Source organism: Vitis riparia, chromosome 11 (assembly GCF_004353265.1).
Source record: "Vitis riparia cultivar Riparia Gloire de Montpellier isolate 1030 chromosome 11, EGFV_Vit.rip_1.0, whole genome shotgun sequence".
Lineage (NCBI taxonomy): Eukaryota > Viridiplantae > Streptophyta > Magnoliopsida > Vitales > Vitaceae > Vitis > Vitis riparia.
The window spans coordinates 16,991,551-17,004,302 of NC_048441.1; the positions used below are offsets into that span (position 1 = coordinate 16,991,551).

Consider the following 12,752-nt stretch of genomic DNA (forward strand, 5'->3'; position numbering starts at 1 on the left):
AGGGTAACTTTATACACTCTTGTACACTTAGTACATTTTCATTGTACAGTTAGTGTAATACTTGTATAGTGACACAAATTCCATATCCTTCTAAGTTATGTATTCACGTAGGTGTGTTAATCGTGCTTCCAATGATTTGGTTGAGAAAATGGTAGAGAACTTAAGGTCAATTTTTTTTCTCCAAATATCATTACCGTATAAAATATTAAAATTTCCATGTGAGAGTTAAATAAAGTGTATGACTTAAGACCAAACTCTTTTGAGTCTTTTTATTATTTTCATATAAAAAAATAATACTAAATAAGGTTTTCAATTTTCATTTTTAAAAATAGTTTTTATTTTTTAATTAAACACATTTTCAAAAAGAGACCATATAGAAAATAAAATTTATTTTTTTTAAAAAAATAAAAAATAAAAAATAGAAACTAGGAAAATAATTTTAAACCAAACTCAAACACAATCTATATAATTTTTAATTTCTTGTTTTCATCTAAAATGAGTAAATATACCTTTTAACCCTTTTATTTAAGAAAAATTAAATATCTACTATATATGGATATAATTCACTTCTAAAATGAAGTCATACGAAAACTTTTTAATTGTATATTTAAAATAAAAACTCTTCATCTATCTTATTTCTTTATTTTACTTTTTCTTTTTCTTATGTTGATAAATTTTCAATTAATTCAAATCATTAAAAAAATCATTATTAAACAAATTTACAACATTTCATATAACTTATTATTAAAAGTCACGTGCAAAAAGTTAAATAAGAAAGGAAGAAATTTTTTAAAAAAAAATTTGAACTTTTTTTTTTATAATAGGAAAAAAAACTTTAAAACACTTTTTAGAATAAAGGAAAATAAAATAGTGAATATATTCGTTTTAAATAGTGTTTTAATCATTAAATTATTTACTTCTAAAATATAAAAGATAATTTTTATTTATTTAAATTAACATTTTTTAGAAAGTATTTTCGAGAATAGTTTTTAAATCATCAATATAATTTTTTTTATTTATAATTTAAAAATATAAAATAATGTTGATTTTTCAATTATATATAAAAGAGTTTTAAAAAAAACCAATGAAAAATCCAAAAATAGTTAAATAAGAGATAATGTATTAATAGTGACATGTAAAGAATGGTAAAATAAAAATAAAAACAAGTCAAAAGGGGTATTTGTGTCCATTACCATCTCATATCCTTGTTATCAATTACGGGTAATAGGAGGACCTTAACTCAATTATCCAACCCAACTGTGCTGAAAACACAATTCTTCGGCTGCTCTCTTCGTCTTTGTTTTCATTGCTTTTCCCTTTTATATTTTCATTTCAATTAAATAAAAGTATTAATAATAATAACTCCAGCAAGGTTACATTTTCCCCACCAACTCCTCCAATCTATTTCTCTGTTATAAAAATTAAAGGAGGGCAAAGAACTAATCATTAAGACTTAAACAAAGCTTATGGATCAAACCGGCCACATTTTCTCAAGATAAAATATGAGAGTGAGAGAGGGAAAGTTGGAAAGTAGGGAGTAATTAACCATAATAATGAGAAATGAGATGTCATATGATCTTAATCTTACAAAAGATGATTTGTTGGATTCCTTAAGCCAAGACAAAAGGGTGATGCCTCATCTCTTACGTAGTTGACATGGCTAATATTTGTATATTTGAACACTTGCCCTACTGATCCTGACACCCCCCTAAAAATAAAACCCTAGTCCAGAGGGCATGCTTGGATTGATTTGTGATCATTGACTTTGTAACAAAATGACATATTTGTTGTTTGTGCCTTTTTGGAGTTCTCTAGGCATTCGAAGTGATGTTTAAAATCAAATCAAGAGGAAAAAGAAATCTTTAGATTTGTTAGATAACTTCAATCTGTTAGCTGAAGACTTAAAAGGCAAGGAAATCAAGCTTAAATAACATATTTTGATAATGACTTATTTCTTCATAGGTTAAAAAGTTTTAAAATGAATGGTAGTTTATCAAAAATAAATTAAAATTTTGACTAGAAACACCCATCTTGTGATTCCAAGATATGTGAATATTAATATGACAATCTCATGAACCTCAGGTGTGGCCCATGAAAGACTTTAAGGGGCACATACCAGAGAAATTCTAGAGATTGGATGGGTATGAACATACCCATCCAGTGATACCCAGATGGGGTTGGCTGGAATTTTTTGTCCTCTTTCAAATGGGGGCATGCTTTATGAAAGTAATGTTTCTTGAAGTAGTCAGGAGCCTTAAGGATCTCTTATCATATTTTTTTTATGATACTATTTTTTTAATATCTGTCAGAGGTTTGTGGATGGCAAGTAGAGATTCTCACAACTTGATTCATTGGGTCTCCCACTCAGAGAATCCTCAAAAAGAAAAGGGTTAATTGCTTGATTCATAGAACCAGGGTGGCAAGTAGTTCCTTGTTGTTCAATCTCCTTTGTTAATAATGTAATCATGCATTTATTTATTGAGCATATGCAGGAGATATCTGAATAAAACAATCAACAGGATAACATTTTCTTTTGGTAATCTGGTAGAATACAAATCTGGAATGAAGAATTAAGTTGTTCTTATATTTCTTGTAAATCTGGTTATGACAAAATGGATGCATCATCAATGGCAAACATGTCATGGAGTTTATGTGGAATCATGAAAATAACAAAATGAAAATGTATGTCTGCTCTTTTTGGTATATAACAAGAAATATACCTACATGATGAGTGTTTCCATGGATTCCTATCCAATTTTCGGGTAACAATGTTCAGAAACTGCAAAATATGCAAAAATGGCAGGAAATGAGAAACTTCTGAGAGCTATTTCTGGGTTGGATTCATACATCTGGTGCCTGTTTTGTGTTTTGAGACTGTTGAGACCCTTCTCTATTGGCAAACCATTCAACTGTTCTTCTTGCAATTGGCAACCAAAGCTGCCTCATTCTCTCCTCCTTTATGTTATTTTGAGCTAAAGAAGACTCCCTAATTCTATTCTTTGTACTGAAATCTGCGTATCTTGAACAAGCTGTGATCTCTGACATTGATCTCTTTTCGGTGGGATGCAAGGAGCGTGAAGCATGACCTGAGTTTGCTTCAGTTTTTGAAGTAGAAGGAAGGCCTGAAGGTGAAACTGGGTTGCTCTGGTTGATTCTACTGACCCTGCTTTCGAAAATTCTCTTCCTCTCTATTTCCTCCTTGATCTTCATGACTTCCCAGTCCTCAATTGGTCTTCCCATTGCGGAGTTGTTTGAATCCAAAGAAGCAAATCTATCGCTTGACATGGCATGAACCAGTTCTGAATTCAGATACATCAAGTCTGAAGAACTCACACTGCTCCATCTGTTCTTGAGGACAACATCGGATACAATAATCTTGTGATTGATCTTGTGCAAGATTTTTTCATCATCATTATTATCTTCTTCTTCTTGGATTAGTACTGATTCTTCTTCCTTCACACCCTTTTCGATCTTCCTAAAGCTGCTTCCAATGCTGAACCTGGAAGACCCATGATGATCTTCCTCTCTTTGAACAAAGAGCTCCAAATTTGAGTCCTCTCTTAGCTCAGACTGGTTCCATAAGAACCTCAAACTATTCGAATACGTTAAGATTGCAAGGTCCTCGGCGCTGACCTTGTGCCTACAAAGAGGGCAGCTTGAATGCTTCTCAAGCCACTGATCAACACAGTCAATGTGGAAGGCATGTTTGCACTTAGGCAACAGCCTGAGAATTTCTATGTCTTCAAATTTTGATAGGCAGACTGCACATTCAAGCCCTTCCTTTGACCCTTTAAGCGAACAGAATCTGAAGAAAGGAAGTGACTCGATTACAGTTTTGTCGATTCCAGAAAACCGAGACTCTGATCTGGTAAGCCCCTGCTGATTTTCCCGATCACTGTTCGACACCCTGTGACAGAGTTTTGCATACACAAGAAGAACAAATGTTAACAAAAACATCACAGTCAGGATTCCAATCACCACAGCAAGGCTTGGTTTAAAAGCAGTAACAGCATCTTGTGAAGAGAAGTTCTCCTGTCCTGGGGCAGCCTGTGATTCAACATTGAACAAGAACCCAGAAAGGAGAAACCAGATAATCGAACTCCACCGATTCATCGCCAAGACAGAAGCTCGAGACTTGCCCAGAATTCCACGCTTACCCGACAAGCATTCCACCAAGACATGTAAAACTTGTCAAAGGGCATAGCAGTTTGATATGGTTCTGCTATTCATGGACCTCTTAATATATATGCCCACTCCCCGGAGACTACTCCTGTCTGGTTTGCCGCTTTTATCGGTTTCTTCTTAGGCTGTTCTTGTGTGTCCAAACTAGAGAAAATCATTTTTATTTTGTAGGGTAGGCTTTAAAAATGTGGAATTCAGTAGTGATGGAAAGGTGGAGATGCTTATAACTGTGTACATATTTGGCTTGGCTTGGAAGACATTTAACAAAGAAAAAGCACATGATATCATCTATACTACTAAATTAAAGGGTTCTGTCCAGCGATGACGCCACCCACAGTGAGACAAACTACCTAAACTGAACCATTTAAAACCCTATTTATTGTGGTGAAACTTCACACTGTTTATACCTCCATCCATTCAGAAGTTGTCTGTTATTCAATCCTGTCTTTTCTTCCTTTCTTGTATGACTTTGCTTTTCTTTGTTCCTGGTTGTTAATGATTCACCTGGCCATGTTTATCTTTGAAATTCAGTAGTATTTGTGAATAATAATAATAAATGGAAAGTCAAATTTAGCAGCACCACGAGTTTCTTAGAAAACCCAGAAGTCATGGTGTTGGTTCACAATCTGGGTATGGCCCAAACTCAAATTCAGCTCATCTGAGCTAGAAAGTACACAAATCAAGTTCTCTGAAGTTATTTGCATTTTTCTATTGGATAGAATTAATGAGTTGTTAATAGGAAGTCGACCGGGTAAACCCTGAAAACTTGTCAAACACTGCAAGCCTGATTTTCATTTCATATTAAACTGAAAGGGAAAAAGTCAGAAGACATCGAAGAACCATGAGGCTGTATGTGGTAGGGAGGTTGCCATTCAATTTCCTTGATGGGAAGATTCTGCTATTATTAGAAAGAGTAGAATATGATCCATGCTTTGCCGATGTATCTGAGGAGAACCAAGTTGTAAGGAATAAACACATACACACAATCTTCGGGGCGTTTCTCCGGGATTCACATGGAGGATAGTGTGGGTATGGAGGAGAGCCCACATAGTCAATCCAAGTGACACAAGCATGACAGATAATGCATGCTAGCTTGACCAAGAAGTACCAAAGATCAAGGCCTTTTTGTCTGCCTTAAACATGTTTTATTGTTTCACAGCTAGCCAACATTGACCCTTTTCTCAATGAAAAAGTAAGGAAATTTTATTAAGAACAGTGGAGCAAGAGGTGCCTGTGGTCAAATAAAACAAAGGCCTAAAAACAAAAGCAATGAACGATGAGAAACTAAAAAATTAGGTTTAGGCCTGCCAGTGATACTGCCGTACAGTAGAGGTATGTGACATTAATCCAGGGAAAATGGTGTGATCGTCCAATTCTGGTCACTGAGAGAGGTGTTCTGGTTGAAATCTGAGATGAACCCAAGAAATGGGTGGATTGGAAGTGGCATGAGGCTAAAGAAATTCTTAGTATCAAGCACATAAAACTTATGTGGAAATGTATCTTAATTGGCTGGGCCGTGAATGAAAAAACAGTCACAGTGGTGAAGGGGCACAATTCACCTCAATGTGTTGTTTTGTATTAACAGAACATCTAATCTCTAAAACAGATTGTTACCATATTATAAGATTGCCTCGCTCTCTCTCTCTGATTTCCTTTTTAAAAGAAAGCCTCACTAGGCTAGAGGTCCTAATGGCACAGCAAAAGAAAATAGTTTTAGCTCAGTCCGGTCTTACACACGGATAATGTTTACCAGAGTAAAGCCTTGAATGGAAGCAATGCTATCTCCTCCTGACACCCAGCTGAAGCAGAAGAATTTGGATTGAATGGCTCCATTGTGTTCTACAAGCATCTAAAGGTGCAAATTCAACATATGGCAAGGGTTATAGACAAAATGAGTGCAAAATAAAAGTGGAATCATTTCATGAAATCCCAGACTGATCCTACCCCTGCACCGCATAAGTTACAATCCACTGCAAAACCAAGATAGAACTTTGGAAAAGAACTTTAAATTATATCAGTTGTACAGAGAACATGCATTGCCCTCTACATCTGGCTCGGTAGCAGTGAAGCACTTAACATTACTATTAAGCTAGGATGCTTATACATTACTAAGTACTCCTGCAATATTCATTGCAGAAAGTGCCGCTAAGACAACTGATACAAAGATAACATCCTAGCATCTCCAATGAGATAAGGGACGAGAAATCTCACAATTGGTGTAAATAACATAGCATGATAACCAGGTTTTCTTCCTTGCATGATAGGTCAACATTTATTGGTCTCATTGAACATAGCTGCAAGGGAATCAACTTTGAGCTGAAGTGGCAGGGTTGCTACTGGAAAATGGTGCTAAACCAGTGCCAGTCTCTGGATTGGCATGCTCTTCACTAGCATGCTGAACAAACTCTTCGGGGGACATGTGAGACCCATGACAAGCACAGACAATCCTGATTTGGTCTCTGCTATATCTATAGGTAACACCAGAAATTGTCTTACCATTTGAACCTGTTGTGGAAACCCATGGTAGATTCGGGTGGGAACCAGATCCCCCGAATTTCATATCTGCAGCAATGCCAGGTCTTATAGCTGAACTTTCATAGGAGAAAACTTCTGTTATTGCTTGATCAGTGCCATCCTTTGACCTAAAGATCACATTGTTTCCCTTCACATCATCTTCTGTTTGACAAGAGGAGCCCTCTTCTGTGGGATGCTGTTTCCCATCACCTTTGGTCAGTTCTAATGCCCTCCCATCATAATGTGAAGCTTCAGGTGAATTATGTGGAATTGCTTGCACTGCAGCTACATCCATACAAGAGGTAAAGGATAAGAAAGGAAACATAGAATATGTTTGGGAACATTTTAAAAAACTATTCTCAAAAAACAATTTTTAAGAATAATTTTCAAAAAAAGTTCTTTGATGTTTTTTAGAACAAGATTCTATTTGGAAACTTGAAATGTTTTCAACTTGTTTTCTAAGTTTTCAAATATTTTTAAAAATAAATTTTATATGTAGTACTTCATTTTCAATTATTCTTCATATTTCTCCATTATTTTTAAAAATAGTCTTCTAAAAATAAGTAAAAACAATTAAAATATGTTCTAAGAAAAACCATGTTTTCTATTTCTAAAAATAGAAAACAGTTTTTTATTTTCTAGTTGTCAAACATATTTTTTGGTTTTTTATTCTCAAAAAGAGAACTGTTTTTGAGAACAATTAACTAACAGACCTTAATTTGCAACAAGGCCCAACTAAAATGCTGAACAAAAGAAAAAGGAAAAAAAATGCATAGGCCATATAGAAAAAGCTAACAACTTAGATCAGTAGTCAGGAAATCAGTACAGCTTCTAAGAGTTGTATAGCCCATAAGATAACTAGTGTTTTCTAATATTTCAATACAGAAAATCAATACAAACTGTAAATGTGAGTCACATGCAACCATATTGTGTAATGATGATATTCCACAGCTAGTTGAAACTTGCAAATATCAAATCCAGGTCAAAACCGGAAACACATCACAGTTTCCTTGTTTCAGAGGACAAAAATCCAATAGGAAAAGAGTGAATCAGTTAGCATCAGCATTTTTATTTGCAGTTAATGTAGAGGATAGGTAAGGGCTCTCCATGTGGTGGTGAATAGAAAAGGTTGGAATTGCATGGCATATTTAGCCAACATATCTCCGCAATTTTGGCATTTTACCCATATTTTTGTAATACCCAAAAAAGAATTTTAGGAGGGTAAAAAGTATTACCTTGAGATATCTTCAATCCATCATTATGTTTATCAGAGTTTGGTGGACCCTTGCCAGCGTAGGGAGGGTGGAACTGTTGAGAATGAGAAGCCACCCCCCACGAGTTGTTCTTATCCAACATTGGAAGCTGGACAGGTGAATAGCCAAACAGTGGAAGGTTTCCAGTGTTCACAGGCTGGATCCCTGCTCGCTCATTATTTGCAGGAGGCATTACCTGCATCATACCTGGTAATGAATAGCCTGATGTGCCGGGTGCACCTACAGGGTTGGACTCCTTTGCATGTAACGAATAAGGCACATTGATATTTACTGATTGGACTGGGAAAGGAACACAATAGGCCAGGTTCCGCTTGAACTCATTTTCTGATGAAAAGTTAAACCTCTTTTGCCCTTGCAAGTCTACAGCACTAGAATCAGTAACCCCATGAACCTCCTTTGCGACCTCAGAAGAGCCACCAGCTCCAACGAATCGTTTGGAGCCATCATCAGGGTGTGAAGCCAGCCTTGAGGTTGAAACATCAACTTCAGACTCCGCAACATCTTCATTTTCAGCAGTTGAACCATCTTCAGTTGTTATGGAAATGTGTGATGTTTTTGTCTTCTCGTGTAAATCAGCATGGTGCACCTCTCTGTCATGCTTCTTTTGATGGTTTACCTCATCAAACAACATTTTACGTTTATTACCTAACTCTGGCCTTTTTTCTTCCTCAACTTCAGGAGACCTATTATTGTTTGCAGCCCAAAGTCCTCTCCCATTCAAGTTCATGGAAGCATCTGCTTCAACAGCAGCCTTTGGAAAGTTGCTAAAGAAGTTCTCCTGAGGTTTCACTGGATCACTTCTCTGGGAACCAGTGCTTGGGTCCTGTTTCTGGGTGCCAGAATGAAGGAAATTTTTGAAATCATCCGTTAATGTGTTTCCCCTATCAACTTCCTCTGCCCTGGTATCTGATGGGACACCATTTTTACCTTTTGATTTGACAGAGGATCCACCACAAGATAGACCCAGGCTAAGCTCAAGTCCATTCTCATCTTCCATTTTACCGAACCAAAATTTGTCAATGAGTTTCACTCATAACATCTTTTCTTGTGCAAATCCTCACAACAGTGATCCTAACATGGTATCGCAAATATAGACACCTGCACAGCAGTTGATCTCTTTTTGAGAAAACAATAGAAGGAAGTTTTGTTCCAAACTAACTTGCCATCATGCCAGACAATTCTAAAAAATCAATGAAACAAAAATGAAGGAAAGGATAACAAATTATGACAATCACACATCCATTTGAAAATAACATAAATGCAGGGAATCACAATCAAAACCTAGGTACCTCACCGTTCTCAGGTGGTTCCTTCCTTAATTGACACCATTACAAATGGTCTTCAGTATGATGTGCATAGTGTCTCTATAACAAAGCAAATGCATCAAGAAAAACACAAAAGCACAAACATTATAGAGGTCTTGGCCAAAGCTTTCTAATTGGCTGGAGTTACTGATGATTATCACAAATAAAAAAAAAAAAAATTAAAAATCTACCCCCACTGAAGTACCATGCCCTCAAACAGCTTCAAAAATTGAAAGAATTTTTAGTAAATATTCAAAGCTCTAAACATTTTCATCAGATTTCAACAATGGTTCATGCCTAAGATACAAACCCAGATTTATTACATAGTTCTAGATAACCAAACTAGAAATCGATCATTCAGAATCACCTGCATAATTTATTAGATCTGAAAACCAAAGAAAAATCTCATTTGATAGCTCAGAAAATATTAAATCTTCAAATTTCCATCAATTAGAACCCAACAAGAAGAAACCCCATCTCAGTAGAATTATTTATCGGGTGAGCTAAAATTTTCAATTCCCCGAGGCAAAAAAAATAAAATCACAAGAGAAGAGCAAGACCCAACATTTTCGTTTGTTTTTCATTTTTTTCCTCCGGTTTCTCAGTAACCAAACGAGGGCCGATCAAATTCACACAAAGCCCACCAATTAAAAGCAACCCACAGATCTGCCCATCCCACATGCAAGCTCAAAAACTGATGCAACCAAAAAAACTCCCAGAATTTAATTAAGAGGAAGAAAAAAAAGAAAAAGAAAAAAAGTACAAACAGAACATGTGCCAAACCCAAATTCAAGAAACTCAAAAGAAACAGACCTGAATCAACAGAGCACGTCAAACTTGAAACCCTAGATGAAGAAAATCAATGGATTTTGGGTTTCACTAGCGGGAGACTCCAACAATTGTTTAAAAACCTAGCTCCACTTTTGCTTCTTTTTTTTTTTTCTCACTCTTTCTATTTTTGCTGGAGCATGTGATTGTCATGTATATTCTTTCTTGCCATTTTTGCCCTTCCCTCCCATCCAAATCCAACCTCTTTATTTTTAGAAAAAAATAAAAAATAAGGCATCTGATCTCGTCCGCTCCATGTCCAAAAGGGACATTCACTACTTTAAATTATATCAACACTGTTAAGAAGTTTTCTACCTTATTCGATATGTAACATCACAAATGCTACTAATAATAAAATTATCAAAATATAAGAATAATTTTAATATTTTTAAAAATTTTAATTAACATTGGATTTTTTTTTTTAATTTGTCGAATTATTTTTCTCATTTTAAAAAAATATATATAAAAACATTTGTATGATTATCAATTATTTTTAGAACACCGTTTTTAATCATTTTTCTTAGAATAAGATATTTTTTTATAATATATTTTAATTATTTTTAGTTGTTTTTATTTTTTAAATAATAATAAAAGAGAATGATTAAAGATAAAAATCATTTTTAATAAATATTTGAAATTACATCTATTACAACATTTTAAGTTCCTAAATATAATTTTTATTTTATAAATATTATCTTATTTAAATATCTTATCATAACACAATGTAAGTAGTTTATTAAATTATAAATTATATATGCACTCATTAAATATTTTTACATATTTATTTATTTATACATTCATCTTGAAATATAAATTATATTATTCTTTTTCACCCGGTGCTTTAATTCTTTGTCAACAAAATGAGTTAGAGGATGTTTTGTATAAAATTTAATATTATTATTTAATGATTTAAGTTCATTTAAATTAAATTATACTTAAATTATTGATTCAAAACTTATTTACTTATATTTTATCTTAAGTATTAAGATTATTTAAGAAAATTTACTTAAAACTAATTTTAAATCATTAAATTGATATATTTATTATCATAAATTATAATTAGGGTAAAAAAGGTTGAATAAGAATGCGTTTGGTAGTGATTTTATAAAACATTTATAGCATTTCTAACACTTAAATGATACAAATTTTAAAGTGTTAAAAAGTTTGGAAACACTTTTTAAAATCATTGTCAAACAGGTTTTAATAGTAGATATTGTATAATAATAAAAGAAATTGTAAAGGTAATTAGGGCAAATAAAGTAAAAAGTAAAATAAAGACTTAGGTGGTGTTTGTTTTTTGGCTTTTTGTTTAGTTTTAGAATTTAGGTTGTTTGTTTTTCTACTTTTTCATGATTTATTATAAACTTTTTACTAAATAGAAAAAACCAAAATATGTAGCTTTTTTTAAATAGAAAAAATAACATATTGATTTTTTTTACTTTTTAATACTTAATAGAAATAAAATACTACAAAAACAAACAACCTAATATTTAACACTATTAAGTACTAAGGTTCTATTTAGAATTAAGTAAAAAAATAAACACCATCTTAGACTAATAAGTTAATTGTTTTTATTTTATTACTTAAAGTAGTTTTTAACTTTAAGTTATTTTACTAAACATATATAATTTATTTGATGACTTAAATTAAGTTATTAAGTTGATTTACCAAACACCTATTTAGATTTTAAATTAATTTCACTATGTTTTATACATTTATTTTTAATCTATATACTAATATTATTACATTCATTCCACATGAATATAATTTAAATTTTATTATTTATATAATTTTGACAATGTATATTATTAAAATAGTGTATTTAAGGGCTTATTTCATTTACCGCCCTTTTAATTTCACTTACTTTCCTTTAAATTTTTGTTATATACACTTGACTCTTGTTGATTCAAAATTTCATCAAATACCTTTTATTTTATTTTTATTCTTTATTTTCACTTACCTTTCATGTCTCTCAAAATAAAAAAGGTATTTGATAAAATACCTATATATTTAACCAACAAAGAAGAAATTTAAAAAATGTTGAATAAATACAAGTTAGTTTTTCTTACTAAGGTAGAGTTGAATTGAAAGTTTTAATTGAGTCAAAATGTTATAATTAATTTGAAAAAAAATTAAATTGAGAATTTAGAAAAAAATCTAAATAATAAAGATAATTTGGAAATTAATTTTAAATTGAGGATTTAAGATTAAGAAATTAAAAAAAAAAATAGATGTTATACAATAACTTTTTAGGGTAAAATGGACAAGTAAATTTGTGTATAATCGTAAATCCCCTCAATACATTGTAGATTTAAAGATCTCTATTATTTTCACAGCTAATGTAAGGATTTTTCACTTAAAATTTCATATATATAACTTGCTCGATCTTTGATTACTTTGATTTTTTCTACTATCTCCAAAATTTGAATTTTTCTAATATTTTCAAATTTTAATTTGATTATTTTATTCAACTCTTATATCGTGATCTTTAAAAATACCAATATTACCCCATTACATGGAGAGTAAATATCCATATTTTGAAATCAATGGATAAAAATACTCATTAAGAAAAGTAAATTACTAATATTATTTTTCTTAGAAGGTATATAACTTTCAAAACTTAAAATTAAAATATTCAAAATTAGGCATT

General features: G+C 32.4%; 2 protein-coding genes across 4 annotated transcripts; both read right to left on the reverse strand.

Moving 5' to 3' along the window:
- Positions 1-2,628: 2,628 nt before the first annotated feature.
- On the reverse strand, positions 2,629-4,356 carry LOC117925108 (E3 ubiquitin-protein ligase ATL42). The gene has a single exon (XM_034843973.1). The coding sequence runs from the start codon at positions 4,111-4,113 to the stop codon at positions 2,842-2,844; it is 1,272 nt and encodes a 423-aa protein (XP_034699864.1). The 5' UTR covers positions 4,114-4,356; the 3' UTR covers positions 2,629-2,841.
- Positions 4,357-6,166: 1,810 nt separating this feature from the next.
- On the reverse strand, positions 6,167-10,221 carry LOC117925107 (ninja-family protein mc410). Of its 3 annotated transcripts, none has more exons than XM_034843971.1 (4): positions 10,088-10,221; positions 9,265-9,334; positions 7,932-9,068; positions 6,167-6,981 (listed from the first exon to the last, which is right to left on the reverse strand). In XM_034843971.1, exons 3-4 carry the CDS (start codon positions 8,965-8,967, stop codon positions 6,488-6,490), a joined length of 1,530 nt encoding a protein of 509 aa, XP_034699862.1. In that variant the 5' UTR covers positions 8,968-9,068; positions 9,265-9,334; positions 10,088-10,221; the 3' UTR covers positions 6,167-6,487. The 3 variants fall into 3 exon arrangements, with proteins under 3 accessions (XP_034699862.1, XP_034699863.1, XP_034699860.1); XM_034843972.1 differs by having other exon boundaries at positions 9,260-9,334; XM_034843969.1 differs by lacking the exon at positions 9,265-9,334.
- Between the last annotated feature and the right edge of the window lie 2,531 nt (positions 10,222-12,752).